We start from the raw sequence: 21,440 nt of genomic DNA, 5'->3' as shown, positions 1-21,440 counted from the left end.
ATATAAAGACCCAAATGGAACTTCCATTTTCAAATATGTCTTAAGATCACAAAACTGCTATTTCCAACTATGGACTTCACAGTTGTTATAGGTAAATGAAACATATTCTCCCTTCTTTTAAAGATGAAAACTAAACACAATTACTTTTCTATTATTAAAAAGCTATGAACTCAATAACAAGTGTGATATAGTCTCAATACCAAGTTTAGTCCTTGAATCTTACTTGCCTATATATGAGAGTTGAAAAAAGAGAAAGAAACAGATCCAGTGGGAGAATGTTTAATAAATGGTGTTGAGACAAATAGCCATCTGTTTCAATTAAAAATAAAATTAGATCCTTAAATCTTGCACCATATATAAAAATACATATATTATGATGGATTGAAGAGTAAAAAATAAAAATGCAAATACCAAAAATTCTACACACAATTTTAGGGGGGCTATAGTCTAATGCCCATCCATGGATCCCAGACTTATATAGAAGAGGAATTATTAATTAACTTCTATGAAAATCTCAATCCAAACATTAAATGCATTTTCAAGATTAAATCACATGCAACAAATGAAGATAACACATTAACTCATTGTTATAACTTTATAAAATCTCTCCAAACTGGAACTAGAAACAGAAGCATGTCAATACAAATGGACAATGACTTTAAAAAAAAATTAAAAAAACAATTTAAATAAGTTTGAGTGCAGACTGTACAAGTGTACCCATGTCTGTTAGCCTTTCAGAAATATAAAATCAGCTAAATCTGTAGTACTTAAAGGTCAACATGTGCAATGGTATTCTCAAACTTGATTAAAATAATAAATACAAGTCATGTGTAATATGAGTAACTGCAACATACTTAAACATCTAAACATATCATACGAATTCTATAATATTAAAATGCAATACTTTAACCTGCATTAGTCTCATACACAATGTAAAAATACTTGCAAATAATTAGCATTAAGAATGCAAATATATTTTTACTGTGGAAGAAAAATTATAGTAATATGGTTAGAAATCATATATTTGCATAATCTACAATGAAGCTGTAGACAGTCTACATTATGATATTCTATCCTGAAATGAAAACAATATTTCAGTTTACAACAAATTTACTGGAGGCAAAATATTTTTATTACAGAACAAGATCTTAAAGTAAGCAAGGCAACATTAGATCAACCATTGTAGTTTTTTTTTTTTTTAATGAAGTGTAGCTTTAAAACTGTAATAAAGATGAACATAAATTCTAACATGCTCTTCTCTTCTTATAAATGGGATGATGTAGAAAAACAAAGCTTCAAAGTATATGGATTGGATCCATCTGTAAAAATTAAAAAACAAAAGTTAATTCAAGATCACACCTTGAATTAGCAGAGCAAATTATTGCCCTTTTTTATAGTATCAGAAGCAGGAGTATAAGGAAGGAAAATTTGTAACTAAGATATGGAAGATTACTTTGCTCTTACTTACTAAAAGGTGAGCTCCATGAAGGCTCACACTTTGTTCACTGCCACATTCTTACTGTTCTAAGCACTAAGAAGGCACTGAATTCTTTTTCAGTGAATTAATAACTAATTAAGGGCTGGGGAGATAGCTCAGTTGCTAGAGTGCCTACCTTGTAAGCACAAGGCCCCGGGTTCAATCCCCAGCACCACAAAAAAAAAAAAAAAAAAACAAACAAACAAACAAAAACTAATTAATCACAAAATATACAGAGGATAAAAAGATAAATAACTGTTACTGTCTCCAAGGAGCAATCCATACAACATCTTGAATATATCTCATATAACTTTAAAACATTACTAAAACTTTCTATGGGGCTGGGGTTGTGAGTCAGTGGTAGAGCACTTGCCTGGCATGTGTGAGGCACTGGGTTCAATCCTCAACACCACATTAAAAAAATAAAGTTTAAAAGTGCCTAAAAAAAAAAACTTTATATCAAAAATTAAACTTGACTCACTACTTAAAATTTACTTTTGTCACTAAATAAAAAATGATAGGAGGTATTTCTTTTAACTTTTTATTAAGAAAATTTTCAAATATACATAAAAATATAGATTAGTTCATAATTTTACCACCTAGTTTCAATAACTGTAAACATTTGGCAGTATTATTTCACCTACCCCTCACATGCATTTTGGGGGCTAGACTTTTTTTTTTTTTTTTTTTTTTAAAGTGGTGCTGAGAATTGAACCCAGGGCCAACTATCTCCCCAGCCCATTAGACTATTTTTAAATACTAAAATATATGTATATATATTTAAATATATATGTATATATATATTTTGGTTATTCATGGACTTTTATTTATTTATATATGTACTGTGAATCATGCTTCACACATGCTAGACAAGTGCTCTACCATTCAGCTATAACCCTAGACCCGTAAAAAAATATTTTTTTTGCAGTGCCTCCAAGCACTCTACCAACTGAGCTATATTCCCAGCCCTTAAAAAATATTTTAATACACATTATTTGACCCATAAACCCTTCAGTGTGTATTGTTTTTCATGTGTCTGTTTTGTTTTGTGATGAGATCTCATGATATAATTATTGCCTAGGCTGGTCTCTAACTCATGAGTTCAAGTGATGCTCACTCCCACTTCACCCTCACAATGGAATTACATGTGTGTGCCACCTTGCCCAGAGATGTATAATCTTTTTCCTTAACTACCATTCATTACCACACCTGATAATATTAACTTTCCCTATTATTTTTAAAAAGTGAAATTTTAATACCCTTTAGATCCAGGATCAAAGTAAATTATACAGCACAGTTTCAAAGTTCAACTTGAATGTTCTTTACGTGGTACCATTATGTTGACAATACAGAAAATGACAAGTTTCACATGATACAAATTAAAACAATGGAATACCCTTTTTTTCATCTATCATACTGATAAAAACTGATGGGCTGACTCAGTGTTGATAAGAGTGATGGGCAACAGGCATTTTCACAGGCCACAGGTGGTAATGTATATTGGTATGACCTTTCTAAAAGGCAATTCAAGCAACATTTTACCAAAAACATAAGCCTTAGGGGCTAGGGATGTAGTTCAGTGGTAAGAGTGCTTTCCTAGCATGAGAAAAGTCCTAGTTTCCATCCCCAGTGCTGCCAAAATAACAATATTCTAAACCACCATTCATGGTTTGTTTCACTATCATTCATATGTTTATGGTCCTATGAGGATTATCAAAATATAAACTTTAATTTAATTGTTCTATAAGTACACATTAAAAAGTGCCAACTATAAGCATTTTTATTGCAGTAGAAGTAATGGAAACAACCAGAATTTCCGTCAGTGGAGAGATAAGCAAAATAAACTGTGGTATACATGTCTATAAATAGCTATCCTGAAAATGCTTTTAAAAATTTTTAAAAAGCAGCATTGCATGTGCCAGTAAAGAAGCTCCAAGATAAGTGAAAACACTGAAGCATAGAAAAGTTATGTATAGAACTATATGTAAGTTTTTAAAAAGTGAGATGTTATATGCTGGAAAGGAAGGAGGAGGAGACAAAAGAGGATGGAGGCTAAAGAAAGCTTAATTTTTATTTTGTACCTTTATGTACTGACTTTTCTAACGATATAGATGCATTACTTTCCCTTAAAATAATCAAAATGGATATGGAAAGTAGTCTCCATGATGGCCCCAATGATCCCTACACCTTGTGTATGCTGTATACTCTCCTCCTAAACTGCACCATGGTATGTGTGATCCAAAAGAATGCAACATTTAAATGATGAAAAAAAAAAAAAAAGAAAGAAAAGAAAAGAAAAACAAAACAAAAACCACATGTTTCTCTTATTTCTCTTTAATCACTCACTCTGAGGGAAACAGACTACCATGAAAAGGTCAATGATGGCTTCAACGGACCTGCAAACATGAGTGAGTCTGGAATTGGATTTTTTAGCCCTAGTCAAGCCTTTAAATGACTGAAGACCCAAATAACATCTTGATCGCAATTTAATAAGACAAGTACCCAGGTGAAATAAAGCCAGATTACTAATCTTCAGAAAATTTAAGATAATGTACATCTGCTGTTTTAAGCTGCTAAATTGCTAAATTTTATGGTCATTTGTTGTACAGCAAGAAGTAAATAAAACAGGGATTATCTGGGTTGTGGGAATCTTTTTTTTTTTTTTTTTCTTTGTATTTTCTCTGTATTTGAGGAGAAAAAAAACAAATAACAACAAAACACAACACCCTGGGATAGGGGATGAAACTTAGTGGTAGTACGCTTACATAGCACATATAAGGTACTGGGTTTATTCCTCAGCACTGGAGAGCCAGAAGGTGGGGTGGACAGGACAACCCATTAAAAACATTTAAAATAACAGTGTTATTTTAAAACTACTGTCAATGTTTCTGAAGATAATTCCTAATAAATAATTAGGATACATACACACAAAGGAATGTACTTACTTGGGACTCTTATCTGGTAGTGATTAAGTGCAGTAAGGGCTTCTACTGCATCAGTCTTGCATTCCCATTCCAACAGCCCAGAAAGTGTTTTGGCAGAAGCTTAAAAAAAAAAAAAAAAAAAAAAAAACCACAAATCCTGTTATTTTCTTGTCATCAATTTACCCAGAAAACCTCAAAAGAGGGAATGTTCACTTACGTTTCGCATCAAACACTTTATATTTGATGAATGTAAGAACTTCATGGTCATTACACAACTGCCAAAGAAAGGTAAAAATTCATTAAAAATTAAAAATATTGTCAGAATAATATCCACTCCCTTTTTTTTGAGTTGCCTAATTGCTCTGTTCTTCTCTTTCTTTTTTGCCTCCAAAGTCTTTACACATTAATTTACTGGGCTTTTATAACAATGGAGGTCAAGAGGATAGAAGCTACTCCCCCACTTAACCAATGAAATAACAGTGGCAGGGGACCTCCCTGCTTTAAAAAAAAAAAAAAAAAGAAAGAAAAGTTTACAGCAGTATTTAATATAGCATGAATGAATTCAGTTGAATGTATTTTCAGGTTAATATCAAATTCTATGTGAAAATAATTGAAAAATAATGAAATTCTATAAATTATATAAATGACTTCATTGGGATTTGTTAACTGAAATATATATTCTCTGAGTTGACTAGGATTTATCTAGTATCTAAGGTAGGAAGTAAAGTTATAGAAAATGTTTCCAAAGTATTTCTATAGTAGGGAAGAAGGTAAGAATATATAAAATGTTGTTATGGATGAGAATTAAGGTCATGATAAAAGAACTTTCTGGATTCAGAAATAAGGGTATCCCATCTTAATTCTAACTTTCAAAAAGACTGAATCACAAATCAACAAAAGACCAATTCAAAATGGATCCCAGAAGAGTATAAAGGTCAAAGAATGAACTATATGCCAAAAAAAGAACAAAATATTAATACCCCTCAAAAAGAAAAGAGACTTTAAAATGAGGTGAAAATATGATATAAATTTTATTACAGGAAATGGCAACATACTACACACATTTGTATTTCAGTGCCTACCTTTGTGAAGGTCTCTTCTGTGACACACAACGGAACATTATAATAATGCAGTACACATGAGGGTGGCTGGATAATATTCTTAGATGCTTGGCCAGCACTTGTAAAGCGATTATTTTTGCTCATTGCAAAATCTTTGTAGCTACTTGTACCATCCTCCAGCTCAAATATCTGACTTGGAACAACTGAATGTTGTTTAGATACACTGAAGATTGGAAAGGAAACAGATACATAATATAACTCATTAGATAAAAAGCAACAAGTAGTCTCAAAATGCTTGTATGTATAGCTATTTAATTACAATTCAGTCATCTTTTGGTAACCACAGGAAATTGGTTCCAGAACCCCTCAAGGGTAACAAATACTAAGCATGCTCAAGTCTCTTAGAAAAGATGGTGTAGTATTTGCATATAACCTGTGAACATCTTCCCATGTACTTTAAATCATCTCTAGATTACTAATAGCATAAATAGTTGTTACACTGTATTGAGAATAATAAGAAAAAAATCTGTGTACTTCAATGTAGACACAATTTTTTCCCCAGATATTTTCAATCTGTGATTGGCTGAATCAGTAGATACAAAATGTGCAGAAGATCATAATCTCTTTTAGAGTTTAGGCACACCAATTTGGAATGAAAAATCTATTGAATATACTTTCATATTAGATAACTAACATAAAAACTTGCCTATTTTAACATGCTCTTTCATGATCACAAAACTAAAAACTAGGTATAATAAACAGAATCTGAATTATATAACCCTAAAACTTATCTAAAAGGATACTAACGCCATTACTGCTAGTTTCAAATGTGCTCTGAAATATTATAAAGTTGAAATTAATGTCTCTAATAAAAAATACAAGGATTCTAAAATATTTTTTATCACTTAAGATAATTACCAAACATTAAGTCTTTTCCCAAATAATTTGACATTATTAAGGTGTGTGACAGCTCTTTCTACAGCATACTCATCACCCATTTCTACGAGTGCTGTGCCAGGAATAGTCTTCATAAATTTTACCTGTAAATACAAAATCCAAAAAAGTGATCATTTAATTCCTTTTACAGTAACAGAATTTTAAAAAGATAGGACGATTTAACTGGCTAACCATTCAGCCTTCATAAATTTTACCTGTAAATACAAAATCCAAAAAAGTGACCATTTAATTCCCCTTTACGGTAACAGAATTTTTAAAAGACAATATGATTTAACTGGTTAACCATTCAGCCTTAACTTTTCTCAAAATCCAATAAAGCTGAAGACTAATACTACTGTATAGCACAGTGAAGAGCACAGGCTTATTTATTAATTCTGTGATTTGGGAACAATTCACTTAACCTCTCTGAGCCACAGACTGTCCCATAAAATTAACATAATAACATCATCTAGGACTCATTCTACACTCATCAATATTTACTCTTTCAACAAATATTGAAGTATCAGCATGTTTTGGTAAGTATAGTGCTAGCTACTGGGATTTAATGGTTAACACAATCTTCTTGAACCTAATGGTCTAATAGGTAGATCAGAAGAAATCTGTACATCTGTACTTGAACAAAACTTAGCAGCAGGATTTTCAGCTTATTTGAAATTCTTGTGGACAAGTCTCCCTTAATTTAATACAATTACATACAAAAAATTTAATAGTGACTAAATATATATACTGCTTATACTGGTAAATCTCCCCTGAAAAAGTCAGGAAAAATTAACTATATCTAGGTCTTTAATGGATTATAATGGGCTGAGTTTAATATGTCATAATATATCATTTAAAATTTTTTAAATGTTTGAGGAGATGTGGAGTGAAAGATACTAAAATTGTCAAATAACATGCAGAAAACAAGTTTTACTCAAAAAAGCAATTTGGATTTCTCAATCATAAAATTATTTCATAACACAAAAGACAAAAACCAATTAAAGATGCAGATTAAACTACCTGAGTCTGATTGTCTACATATGTGAAAAGCACAAAGAAAAATTGTACTATATAATGAAAGATAAAATACACATTAAAGCCCATTTACTTATCAAACATGCAGTTCCTAGACTTTAAAACACCCTGGTCTAAGATAAATGTCTGTGAAAAAAATCTAGTCTACTTTCCCCAATGTTGTTGAATCTATCCCAGTTACATAAGCAGTTAAATAAGCAGAAATGACCCATGTGCTGTCTCTCAGACCAAATGTGCAATTTTCTTTCTCTTCTATTTTTTAATATGATTAAATAATGAAGACAACTCGTTTCAGAATTCAGAAGAGTTGCTTCCAGATCAAGGAGATTTGAGAATTAATGAACTAAAAATAAAAACTAAGAGTAGCAACTTTTCAAGTCATGCTCCCCCTTCCACAAACTTGTGACTCACATGCTTGTACTCTCTTTTCATTGTGAAAAGAACATTAAAAAGAAGAACAGAAGAAAATAGCATTACTACAGTACTGAAACATTCTATCAGAGTAGGTCAGTTTCAAATATTGATCCCTGCACAAATTTCTAGGAAGATACTCATTCCATGTGTTTATGAAACAAGTACATAAACCTTAGAATTCTCCCCAAATGCAAGACTCCTGCACAAGCTCTTGAGACATTTATATATACATTTCAAATTCTACAATTCAACATAACTGCTAAAATTTCTTTGAAGTGGTCAAATATACAGATATAACACAACTAACAATAGACCCACTATGAAGCTGAAAATACTGCAAGTTAAAAATGCATTTAATGTATCTAACCTACCTAATATCACAGCTTATCAACACAGCAGATGAGAAAATCAGTTGTCTACCCACATCACATGACTGACCCAGAGCTATAGCTTGCTACCACTTCATAGCATTACAGAAAAAATATTTTACTATATATCACTACCATGGGAAAAAAAATCAGAATTCAAAATTTGAAGTACTATTTCTATTGAAAGCATATCACTTCCACACCATGGTAAAACTGAAAAGTCCTAAGTCGAGCACCGTAAGTTGAGGACTACCCCATAAAGGCTTTATGCCCACAATACTCTAGTAGTTCAATAAACATCTTTGGATATTTCCATTAGTCATTAAGATTTTTTTTTTAGTACCAACAACTTATATTGAAATAATTTCTGGAATCATACATAATGGATTTTTAGCTTGTGTGGGTCACTCCTTATAAAGACTTGGATGTTCCTGATACAAGGTGAAGCATATATTGGCTGCCTCTTCAGAATGACTACTAAATATTCTAACAAAGAAACTAACATAAAATGAAACTCACCTTTTCAATATTTCCATATAAGCAGAATAGGTTGAAGACTCTTGAACAATTCATTTTTAGTTGATGTAATCCACTAACCATTACAACTGAACCAGAGGGATTTCCTCCATGCATGTAAGAAGAAGAAGCCTGGGGTAATGGATATGCAACAAGCTCAGGTGTATCTCGAGAGCCCATTCTGTAACGACTTGGTAAAGGCAACAGTGGACCATGGGATCCTACAAAAATGACCAAAACAAACAAATAAAACACATACACGTAGTTCCATTTGTAAATACTTCAGTAGATGAACTTCACATAAAACAGAAGCTCTTCTGCTTTTTTGTAGTGCTGTAGATTGAACCTAGGCCTCAGACATGCTAGGCAAGTGCTCTACCACTGAACTATACTCCCAATGCCCAAAAAATAAACTCTTAATATTACCTAGTTTGATATACATCCAAAAACATCTGGTATATGAGTAGTTATACATAAACTGTGGGAAATTAATAAAATCTCCATTTGTATCAGATTCAATATACACTGATCTGTACCTATATACACCAGGCTATAAGTTTATATTTTTATAAAATGGTAGCCTAACAAAAAATTATATGGGATTAGGCTATGGGGTTGGGGGGAGCCAATGTAAAACTTGGGCCACTGTATGTAAATTATGCCTCAAATTTTAAAAACTGCCAATGTTTCTTGGAGGAGTACTATTATAAAATATACAGTAAAACATAGGAAGTTAACACTACACAGATATAATAAAAAGAGTATCTTTAGTTCCATAAAAAGTTGTCTCCTTGAATATGTTGGTACTATAATGTACTTTCAGGTTAGTATTTTATTCTAATTCTATTTTAGGAAACTAATACCTGTTTGGCATCTAACATAGGTGTCTTTTCATTCTGCAACCTCCATTTTTTAAAAACACCATCAAGAACCCAGCAGGAATTAATGTCTGAGTATCTAGAACTGACATCGCAGAAACAGAAACACACATACAAATCTACATCTCAAACTGAGAATTCCCAATAACTTGCTAACTTTTGTTTTAAACAATTATATCTTACTTTCCCATCTACAAACTTTTTTTTTCTTAATTTTCTTATTACTTAAAGTAACAAAAATAAAACTAGAGTGTTGAACAGAATGGAATGAGAGTATGTGGAGAAATGGTGATACTAAAAGTTGCACAGAGCATACTTTTAGTAACAATAGCAACAAGAGGCAGAAGAACTCAGAAATACCAAGATAGAAACATGTAAGCCCTACATATCTTAGGTGCTTAGAAATTATTATAGAAGCATAGTCTGGGATATATGAAAAGATCCTCCTTATGTATAAAAAAACTAATCCAAAAACTCAGATCCTTTCCTTGTTTTTCAAGAAAAGACTATAATACCACTGACTTTCATTCTTATACAGAACCAAGGGGCACCTATTGTCTACTAAGTGAGTTTCTAAGATCTACTTAATTTGATATTCATCAAATGCTATTTAGAGATTATGATAAAGTTCAATTTTCAGTTATCCTAAATACAACTGCTATTTATAGCAACACAGCAACACCACTGAACACACGAATACAATGTAAATTTCTGCAACTTTGGAGAATACTTATCAATGTATCATCATCAGAGTTACCTTAAATTGTTCACTTTTTAAAACTGCTCTTCTTACAACTGATAGTTTATCAAAACAATATAGCTCATGGTGTATGAACTGCAAGCAATTATACCTATTTTGGCCTCTAACTTAGACTGTTATACCAAGGTTCAAATATCAATCATTCTTCTTCCTTTTGCAAAAGTATATATTACTATTCTATGGCCTTCCCACCACTACCATTTGCTTAATACTTCACTATAATCACTAAATTTCACTTTCATATGAAGTAGAAAGACCTGCAGTAGATGGGCAGTAGAAACTTTTACTCTGCTTAAGTTGGCTAAAAAGTCTAAATACTTTGAGATCCACTGTTCTAGTAACAACCAAAGTGAGTGCAAGAGAATAAATGACGCTTGTTAATTATGATCATGATCCATCAGAATTATGTTTCTTATCTACACTATTAAAACTGTTATATTGTTTAAGTCTATATTCACTTTTGCCAGTGTTCAAGTATGAGCTTTTAACCTGTTCATCTCATAGGGCTGATCTTCTTAAATTAAAAGATTTAAAGAACTGTGACAACATGGATTTCATATTGCTATAATAAATCAATGAATATGCTTGATCTAATGGAATCTAGGGTCTTGAATCATTTTTTCCATCTCTTGTTTCTTTTAGACCATCAGAGGAAAAGCCACTCATGATGTCCCCAAAATGCAAACAAAAGCTCTTTTGCTTAATGACTTTTCTAAAGGGATACAGTTAAGATCCACAAAATTTATAAAACTTTTATCACTAGCACTCATCCATTTCTTCCTACTTCCTCATCTTCCTTCTTCTCTACCACTTTTTTATTCAGACTCTGTCTCCTTTTTTATACCCCATTCTGCTTACCTCCCTAGTAGAGTAGAACAAATTAACTTCAGAGTTTAGTGCCTTAATGGACATAGATTGGAATGGATGCCCTGACACAACCATTCCTCCTCAGAACTCTCCAGAATATTTATTTAACAAGTGTCACTGCACAGTATTTTGTACTTTTACATAAGCCTACATTTTAAAATTTACTCCCACATACAATAAATTAGGAAATGAAATTATCAAAGAATATCACAAAAGGTTTGTGAAGGTTCTGAGAGGGCATGTAATACATTGTTTATATAATTTTTCAGTAAAACATTTTATAAAGAAACACAAACTTGAAAACCTATACTAAGAAAATAATCAGTTTTAACACTACACACTACTCTACAACAGTAGAGTTCCTTTTCCTTCATTTATTCTTTCAGTTTTTCCAGTCCCCACTGGCAAAACATTTAGCCAGTTTTTAGCTTTCAGCTGACTGCCATTGACATATTTAACTCTACAACTACTCTGGAAACTAGTAATTAGCAATTTTTGTAACCTTCCATTACGCAAAGCACAACAGGCTCCCAGCCAAGTGTTTCTTTACTACAGGATCAGAACTACCCAGACAACCATATTTAATATTTATTCTGTTAGAGAACAACCAATAAACATTATTAAGGAACACACTCACTAAAACTTGCAGTAAGACTTCCACTCTGTGACACACTTACTGTTTTGACATATAACAGATCATTTCAACCTCCTTTGCCATACAGACTACTAGGGAAGCTTGAACAAAAATATATCAAACACACAAGAAATAAATTTCTGGAATTCAAAAAAAGAAACATAACAGTAGGGAATAATAAAACTCACAGCTAAGAACTGTCATTAAATCAAATACATAAGCAATTTGAAAACATTCAGAACAATAAGAACCAGGGGTTTTTAATGAAAAATCCCAAGAGTACATACAATATAGTAATTTCTATTTTCTCACACTTTGTCCTGTATTTCAACTGTAAGCACAGAATAGGTAGGGGCAATATAACTACCACTAAAAACTAAAAAAATACTTAAAAACTATTTATAGCCAGCAATTTTATCAATAGCAATTTGCAACATCTACATGCAAGAAGAATGGTCTGAAGCTTAACTTTTTCCAAAGAAAGATTATTATTCTAGGTTTCATAATCTTAATTTATCAACACAGCAAACAACAAGAGCTGAGAAGTTTTAAAGGGGAATTAAAATATAAGCAAATTTAAGCAAATTCAAATACCAACCATAGAACTAAGAGTCTGAAGAACAAAAGCAATCTTCCTTTGACAACTACCCCATTCTTTTGCCTCTATTATTCAAAATTCCTCTTTGCTCCCAACTACTGAAGAAAATAAACTTACTCATCAATAATACTCCTTTTTGGTCCTCTTTCAGGTCAAAGCCCATTACAAATCAAAAGCAAACCAAACAAAACATAGTGGCAAACAGTTTCAATCCCCAACCAATAGCTCTCAACTTATCTCAATGACTATTTGGTATATTAATATCCTAAGAAAACATGGGATTTGGGACAACTTCTTGGGAGTACATTTTAAGGAACTGATCCCATATAAATCACATCAGATGAGCAGGAAAAATTCAGAGACAAGAAATGTGCCATTCTTCATCAGAAATGCAAAAATTCATCTGTACTACCCTCCTTCTGCCTTGACAAACTTACCATAGCCATCATGTCTAAACGAAGAAGGGTGTTCTCCCAAAATGGCTTGTCTCTGGCGACCCTTTCCTCTATCTGACACAAAAGTAGAAACATGGTTTTAACAATTTTGATCCAAGTACTTCACAGAGTTCTCACATGGGAAACACCCACTCAAAACATCCATTATACTTCATAAAAGAAATGTGACTCCTGGTTAACTTTAAACATCCATTCATATCCAATTTAAATACAAACACCAAAAGTTTAAGAAAATAATTCTATCTAACAAATTCCACTTAACTTGAAAATATCTTTTTGGCAAATGCCAAATACAATCACACTTCAAATTTAAGGGAAGAATAGATACTTTGCGGAAAATGAATGTACACAATTCTAGAGGTTGACACTGTACAGAAGGTTTTACCAATACATGTCTTTAAAACAAGCTTTAAGTGCAGTACTTTTGAAAGACAGTACCTGAATCATACTATTAGCTTCAACAGCAACACATTTTCAAAGTGGGCTTCTTTCAAGAAGTTTCAGCATAAGCCAACAACAACCTGTATTACATGGTTTCACAATCAGTAAACACAGAGTATTTTATATGTATATACACATATTTACAAACACCTACTGACTTGAGAGCTGAAAATTTGCACGTCACTGGCTCATATGATCTCATAGGCAGGTCATTGTCTATAGACCTTAACACCAGGCAGAACTATGAGCAACCCCCAAAGTTTTAAGTATGCCAAGATAAATCTAACCAAGGGGGCTACATTATTGGATGAGAATACTACAATACTCTAAAGGATAATTTTTACTCTAGCTACGTTTTCAGGAAAGGCATGCCAATTTTCCCAAATCTGATTTGAGATATCAATAAAAAATTACTTGAGATTTCTAAAAGAGCACTTCCTATGTTAAATAGATAATTTTTTAAAATCATGTATAATACTTTTAGAAAGTCTGATCATTCTTATCTTTGAAAATTAGAGGGAGGCTTTCCATATATCCTTAGTCACCTAAACAAATCAGGTTTATGGGAGATGAGAAATACTTTTAATATTCACTTCAGTCTAGTGAAGTATAGTTTTAATTACCTATTCTAAGTTATCACAACATTGAAAGGGACTAACGAGATCATCCAGTTCAACATAAAAACATCCCTATTAATTGGGACCATTTAGCCTCTACTTACCAATATCAGTAAACAAGATACTTACTACCCTCCCTTACTTTTACAGATATTCTATATTGTGAGAAAATGAATTTTTATATTGAATAGAAATTAACCCTTACCCCACATTCTAACATGTATGGAACCTCACAGTCTTTGAAAACTCTTCCAAATATTTGAAAAGCTATTGTGACCCTTCCCCCACGGCCCCAAAGTCACTGCTTCTCTAATCTAAATATTCAAGTTTTTGTTGTTGCTGTTGTTGTTTTTGTTTTTAAAATCAAATGGCTTCCACCATCTCTCATCATCTTGAATCAATTCAGTCTGCTTAATACCTTCTGGTACTGTTCACTTACTTAAGCATAGCCATCAAACACTAAATACAATTCCTTATCTGCTCTAGGAATATTAAAACCAAAACCACCATAATGTCTTCATGGCTCAATTTTACTGATACGGTTAACAATGCTATAAAGGAAAGAGAATTAGGTTGGGAATCAGAAGATTCCAACTTAACCACTAATTTGATGTGTTGTCACAGAAACTCACAATCTTCATAAAATGAAGAATTTAAGAGGATTTCCAAGGTATCTTTCGGTCATACATTCTTTAATTCTTTATTTGAAGTACCTACTGCCTAATATGAGGTCACATAAAACAAAAGCATAAGAATCAAACACTGAATATATCAGTCTTTAATAATTAGGGCTGAATAGGATATTTTAAAATGAAAAAAATTTTTAAAGAGTTCTTTTTTGATAGAAAAAGATTTAATAAAGGTCTTTGGGCATAGCAGATAAACAGGTTCAATGACCTATTAACTTGAGTGCAAGCTAAGATCACTATAGAAACAAAAACAAAAACTACCAGAGGCTTGCCAGAAAATTACCTGTAAGAAATTAAAAGACAAGAGCTTTTCCCTTGAAAGCATAAAGAAAATTGTTTTCATCCTTTAATTGTATTTCACTATTTGCATTATCTACCTTATACATTTCTAAGCAGATTATCTGACTAAAGTGTGAAAAACTAAGCTGGTTTTATGTAAACTCCAGACCTTTTAAAGAATACGTATAAATGTTGCTAAAATCTAGAAATGTTTTGAGACATTAAGAAAAAAGGAACCAAAAATCACTTCAAATAAGTAAACAAAAATCAAAACTGAGTGTTCAATAACTGACTAAAAGCTGACAGAAGTGAGAGATTTCTCATCAACCACTTGCCTGTTGTTTGAGTACTAAGGCTTTATTTTCCAATATTGGACTCAACTGAACCAAGCCACGGCCAAGCAGATTTCCATTAAGTAGTGAAAATTTGGGGTCTAGCCAAAGCTTCATTAAAAAAAAAAAAACAAAAAAAAAAAAAAACAAAGCAAGCTGATTTTCTGGAAATTGAGAGTTAAAGAAGCCAATCATCCAAAAGGCCTAAATATTTGAACATGCAAAGGATCATTATATTGTCTTTTATTTTTCTTTTGTTAAATAATACGTGCATTAAAGAGTACCCACTGTCCAAGATATTTTGGATGCCATAAAAATTTTTTTCTAGTTGACTTTTATAGACATACTCAACTTGAGTTTTTCCAACACATGGTTCAAACACTGATATTGTAGTGGAGATGTAGCCAATACTGCAGCCCCCTTGTTTTTACAAGATCCACATTTTAATTTGTATATTCCAGAATTGCCACACAGTTAGTTGAACAATTTTATCAAATTTATGCTCATGAAATTTAGCATTTATAGGCTATAGATGAATATGCATCTCAAATGAAATGCTCTCATTTTTTCAGATTTATCAAGTTTAAATATATTCTACCTTGAACAGACATGTTACTTTCACCTATATTTGAAATGTCAAAATTTCTAGTTACACAAATTAACATAAGTGATAACCTTAAATTATTACAAAAACTGACAACTTATGAACATTCACTTTACAAAAATCAAACCACACAGAAAAACATCTTTTACATATAATGCACCTTTTCATTATGTTAGAATTTCTGTTCAATGACCACAATTGAGCAAAAATAAAAACAAACAAAAAAAAGTATTCTTAAGTGCAGCCAGTGTGCACGTCTCTTTTTGTTTTTTTTCTGGGTGCTGGGGATCAAACACAGGGCCTCACACATGCTAAGCATGTGCTCTATCATTGAGCTCTACCCCCGGCCAACTGTGCACCTTTCTAATCCACATATCTTTAGTATCTGTGTGGATTGGTTGAGCATCATCAATTTCCAAGATCTGTCAATAAATTGGCCCCACTTATTTGCCAATTAACAATCTGAATCTAAGCTGCAAACAGTTACAGTAATGGGCATCAAAATTTACAACATTGTAGATAAAAGTCTAGTTTCCGTTAGTGAAAAGTCTAAAATTCTACAACTGAAACCTTAAGGGAAATCAGACCAATATATACATACAACTTGAATAAATGGGCACAGTCTATCATGGTGTTCATCCCATGCAAATCTGAAGTACTGTTAAGTGTCCTCCTTTAAAAACTTGGGGTGATGGTGCATGCAGTATGCAGTCAAGGTGAATTGCAAGTCTGAGTTTTTCAGAGGGCTTTTTGCTGATGCCGATGTTGTGCATGATGAAGTGTAGAGTCAGCCTGCTGGAGTCCTCTATCCTTCTTAATGCCTCGTCCAGCTTGGGGGGAAAGTCCTTTCCATAGAGAAGCAGTGTGCAAGTTTGCAGTTTGTAAGGAATATTCTGAATCAGTTTCCTCTCCTCCAAAGAGAGAGAGCTGCTTGGAGAAATGCAAGTCCTTGAACTGCGGGCGTGCCTGTATGTATGGGCTTCTTGTTGAACTAAATATAAATAGCTCAGTACACACCAGTAGGGGGCACTAATGTTCAAGGTTATTTTCCAACATTACATGGCCTCTTGCAACAAAAGCATTCACCAACCAAGTTTTCATTTGAATTAACTAGCTCATCTCAGGAACAAGGAATCTAACTGCATGTAAAATTTGTCAGCAGAAGTAAATATATTCTAAAATGCATAGAATACCTACCTCGTCTTCCCAAATATGGTTTAGTGTAGTCCCAACTGTCATTGTCATTCCTAATAACATTTAGACGAGTTGGCTGTCAAGATTGAAAGTAAAGTAAGTTCAAATTGTATTCCCAAAGCATAAATATTTCTTTGGTAAAGTGTTAAAAAAAATATTTACCCTTGCATATTCAATTTTTAGTGTGCAACATCCAGCATATATATCTGCTCCATTTAGTGCTGCCTTAGCTTTTTGTGCACAAAGGACTGATTCAAACATAAGCTCTATTAAGGAAATTTGGTTTAAAGTATCCAATAGTTAATCATTCTTTACTATCAAAATAATCAGAAATAACTTTTACTTATAGAAATATTTTATCAAATAAAATTTCTAGACAAATTTTGATACAATTTATTTTTCATATCAAGAGTATCAAAGAAAACAAAACAACTATCCACATTAATCCTGCTAAGTCATTAGATGTACTTTATAAATTGGGAAATGAGCAGAAGATTAAAAATAACCAAAATAATACAAAATAAATAATTGAATTTTATCCATTTTTGAGAAGGCAAAGTTTTGTAATCACTTAACTATCTTAGTTTAATTGGTTTTCAAAAATTATTGACGTTCCAATTTTTTTTAAAAAATCAAACCAATAAAGTATATTAAAAAGACTAAAAGCAAAAACACTTTGCCAGAAGTAAGCACTGCTAAAGAGTTTGCTGTATATTCCTACCTTTTCTATGCATGCCCATACATATACACATAGGTAATTTTTTTTAATGAGCTTGTATTGTATATACTATTTTGCAACTTGCTCTTTTAAGTTAAAGTATAAGAAATTTAACAGAGTAGACCTTCCATAAAACCATGACTTCATAAAAGGTTCAAGGTAAGACCTCTAGTGACTCTACCATTTTACTACTTCCAAACTATTTTAAGGGGCGAGTAAGACAAGTTCATTTGGGATAAACTTCAAAAAGGTTCAAGTAGGGCCAGGAATATAGTTCAGTTGGTAGAGTGCTTGCCTTGCAAGTGCAAGGCCCTGGGTTCAATCCCTATCACTGCAAAAAAAAAAAAAAAGGTTCAAGTGTTTATATTATTAAATAGTGTTATTGTACAATGTAAGATGAAGTATGTAATGTTTTATGGTACCAAGTTATTCTTATCAAAATGGTAAAATTATCTATGGGCATGCAGTTTCATTTTTTAAATCGAAGCCAAATATATGTTTGTGGGAAGAAAAAGTAAACACCACTCGTCTAGAAACACTTATGTAGAAAACAGTAAATTCTATATGAATTACACAGCTGTTGTATGTATCAATAACAAATTAACAAAGGATATTCAACCATCGCTTGTATTCCATTTCTCTTGAATATAACAATGCGCTGTACTTTGCCAACAGGGTTGCATACCGTATACAAAACATCCTATGAAGGAAAAAAATAAGATTTCTTCACATTTTACTTTCAGAAAAAAAATTTAAATTATACTCCATTTTGTTTTATCTAAAAACCAACAACTGGGTTGGGGATATAGCTCAGTTGGTAGAGTGCTTGTCTCACATGCACAAGGCCCTGAGTTCAATCCTCAGCACCACCAATAAATAAATAAATAAATAAATACATACATACATACATACATACATACATACCAACAACTTTCAAGATGTCCTTCCTATTAAATTTTTTTTTAAATGCATGGTGTTGGAGATGGAGCCCAGGGCCTCCCACTTGCTAAGGCAAGTGCTTTACTACTAAGCTACATCCCCAGCCCCTAAACTAATTTTTTGAAACTAGTTTAAAAATTTTTAATAATTTCATTATTTCCTCACCTACATAAATATACCAACATAAGAGGAGTTCCAATGAAACATTTAAGGAGCACTGTATCTATTTTATCTCCTAAAACGAAAGCTCAATTATTTATTTTTTAACAGTTGACTAAAATAACTTCTGGCAATACATAATTCATAAACCAAAACTGTAACTCATTAATTTGTTATTTTTCCAAATGCGACTCTGGAGTACATATATTATAATCACCTGAATTATAGTAATAAATATTAAGATAGAGTGAGAACAACTCTGATAATCATTTTTCAAGGGACAACAGCTATAGAGAAAAGACAAAAGGAAAATTATTCATATAGTGTTTTATGTTAGCAACAAGATGGCTGGGTCACTGAGTATTAATTTTTCAATTTTCAAGAAATTTCTTGAGCACTTAAGAGTTAGTTACACAGCTGTACTTTAAGGCACTAGGGATAAAAAAAAATCAAAGTAGATTAGTTATATTCTTTTTCTTTAAACACCAAATACTATAAATATATGTATACTGTTATTGTAGTAATACTTCTAAAACAAGTATATATACACAATATTTAATTAAATGTAAAGTTATCTTATGCTTAGCTTTAAGTTCATGTCCCCTTATCATATGCCCATACTAGAAATCATACCAACTAAAGCTTCCCTTACTGTAATATTCTAGTTATTATAAAAATCAAGTGTCACTGTCATTAGTTTGCTATTAAACAAGTATGATTACTAAGTAAAGAATTCAACTGGTTCAGAACATGAATCCTTTTTTAAAAATTCTACTAATATTAACTTTTAAAAATATTACAGGGAGTTTTGAGTAAATCAAAACTTTTAACAGCTATCTCAAAGTATCTTACAATGATATGTGCATCTTACTGTATTAGTGTCGTTACCTGGTGGATGCTCTTATACATATTCTAGCATATGAGGAAAAGAGATGTCCTGGGTCATTTCCAACAAGTCTATCTATAATCCCTTATTATCATAAACAAAATTGACACTAGTGTATAAGTAATAAAAAATTTTAATGTGCCTATTTAATTATGACAACTGTGCTTCTTTTTGGCTTCAGTGCTCACTATGTTCATTAAACTCTGTTCATTAAACTTGACAGTTAAAATTAAGATTAATAATTTAAAAAACTATTTTAAAATATCTAGCTGGTTGATAAGAAAAACACAGGTCACTAAAAGGCAATCTGTCATACATACCACTGTAATTGGATAAAGGGGATTCTGAATTGACAGCAAGAGAACTTTGTTGCCTCCTGATGGATCATCAGTATTTCCTGGTCGAGTGATCCTTTTACTTGTAGAATAGTTGAAAAAAGCCTGTTGACCAGCAATGTACACAGGTTCATCCGCAGCAAATGTCACACATTCCTTAGCACTATCTATGTTTTCAAATTCCACTAGAGCCTGCCGTTTAAATGGCATCATCATCACATAGCTGAAAAGGGAAACAAGGAGAGAAAGAAGGGAAAATTCAAATATAAAAAGTTCAATTAATATTACTTATTCTCAAGAGCAGACTTTAACAAAATATGTGGTAAATCATACAGATTAGTATTCTTTACTGTCTACATCCAATATAAGTCAACCCTTACTCATCCAAATAAACTTGTGGTATGCCAGGGAGATGGCATACAGTTGAAACTTGTCTCCCCATGATAAAAGCTTATCCATCACATGCATTCCTCAAGCACAATTCCCTGTTATCAATTACTAATGACACCACACAGTTTATTCTTCAGGCTGCTACTCCCTAGCAATATTAGAAAATAAAGGTTGGCAGACAGAACCCCTACTTAAAAAGCAGAATTTACCACTCTTGGATCTTCCAAATAAGTGCCCACAATAGTAACTAAGAACTGAGTATATTTTATTAAAAACAGAGAATCAAAAGAGAAGCAAACTTAGACTGACCAAAGGTCATAGAAATAATCTCCAGAATACTTCTAAATATCAAAAACTCCATGAAAAGATATGACTAGAATTTAATAATCATGGCTGCCTAAGAGCAGGAGCATGAGGTATTTACTTTCATAATATAGTCTTTGGAAAGAAATATATTTTAACAAATGAAATGAATCATAAAGTGAAGGAAGAAAAAAGAGAAATCACAGCACATGGCTCACAACAGGGCAAACAACATGTTCTCTATACACAAACAGGAACCTTAAAAATGTTTTAAAAAATAACCAACATGCTTTTAAATACAGTACAGGCCACAGAAATCACATCAAGTCACTGATATCACTGTTTCTCAATCAATCACTGTTTCTCAATCACGTATCCAGGGCCTACCACTTCATTTCAAAAACAGACCATCTACAACCTAGGAAATTATTCTCATAAATTAGTTTTCTCATTTATAAAATTTGGAGGACAGTTAGAGTTACTGCACACAAAATGCTTAGTTGAGTGCCTGTCACACTGTAGGCTCTTGAAAGAAAATTAGTTTTTTGGTTTTTTTGGTACCACAGATTGACCCAGGGGCACTTAACTACTGAGCCACATCCCCAACCCAATTACCATATTTTATACAGAC

At 32.2% G+C, this 21,440-nt stretch overlaps 1 protein-coding gene across 3 annotated transcripts in view; it reads right to left on the bottom strand.

The window, feature by feature from the left end:
* Positions 1–263: 263 nt before the first annotated feature.
* Positions 264–21,440, bottom strand: part of HNRNPLL (heterogeneous nuclear ribonucleoprotein L like) — a 36,363-nt gene continuing 15,186 nt past the window's right edge. Inside the window, exons 3-13 of one of the 3 annotated variants that reach the window (XM_079109585.1) lie at positions 20,102–20,339; positions 18,417–18,497; positions 17,242–17,343; positions 17,083–17,155; positions 12,906–12,977; positions 8,735–8,952; positions 6,381–6,502; positions 5,484–5,685; positions 4,619–4,676; positions 4,423–4,521; positions 264–1,319 (exon numbers count right to left, since the gene is read on the bottom strand). In XM_079109585.1, the coding sequence (XP_078965711.1) occupies positions 1,264–1,319; positions 4,423–4,521; positions 4,619–4,676; positions 5,484–5,685; positions 6,381–6,502; positions 8,735–8,952; positions 12,906–12,977; positions 17,083–17,155; positions 17,242–17,343; positions 18,417–18,497; positions 20,102–20,339 (1,321 nt within the window). In that variant the 3' untranslated portion in view covers positions 264–1,263. Of the gene's footprint in view, positions 1,320–4,422; positions 4,522–4,618; positions 4,677–5,483; positions 5,686–6,380; positions 6,503–8,734; positions 8,953–12,905; positions 12,978–17,082; positions 17,156–17,241; positions 17,344–18,411; positions 18,498–20,101; positions 20,340–21,440 lie in introns of all 3 variants that reach the window. The other 2 variants (XM_079109584.1, XM_079109586.1) reach the window with 2 other exon arrangements.

The sequence above is a fragment of the Sciurus vulgaris genome, assembly GCF_902686455.1.
Source record: "Sciurus vulgaris genome assembly, chromosome: 14".
NCBI classification, from domain to species: Eukaryota; Metazoa; Chordata; class Mammalia; order Rodentia; family Sciuridae; genus Sciurus; species Sciurus vulgaris.
The sequence above is the reverse complement of the archived record's forward strand: the minus strand, read 5'-3'. Positions and strand labels throughout refer to the sequence as shown.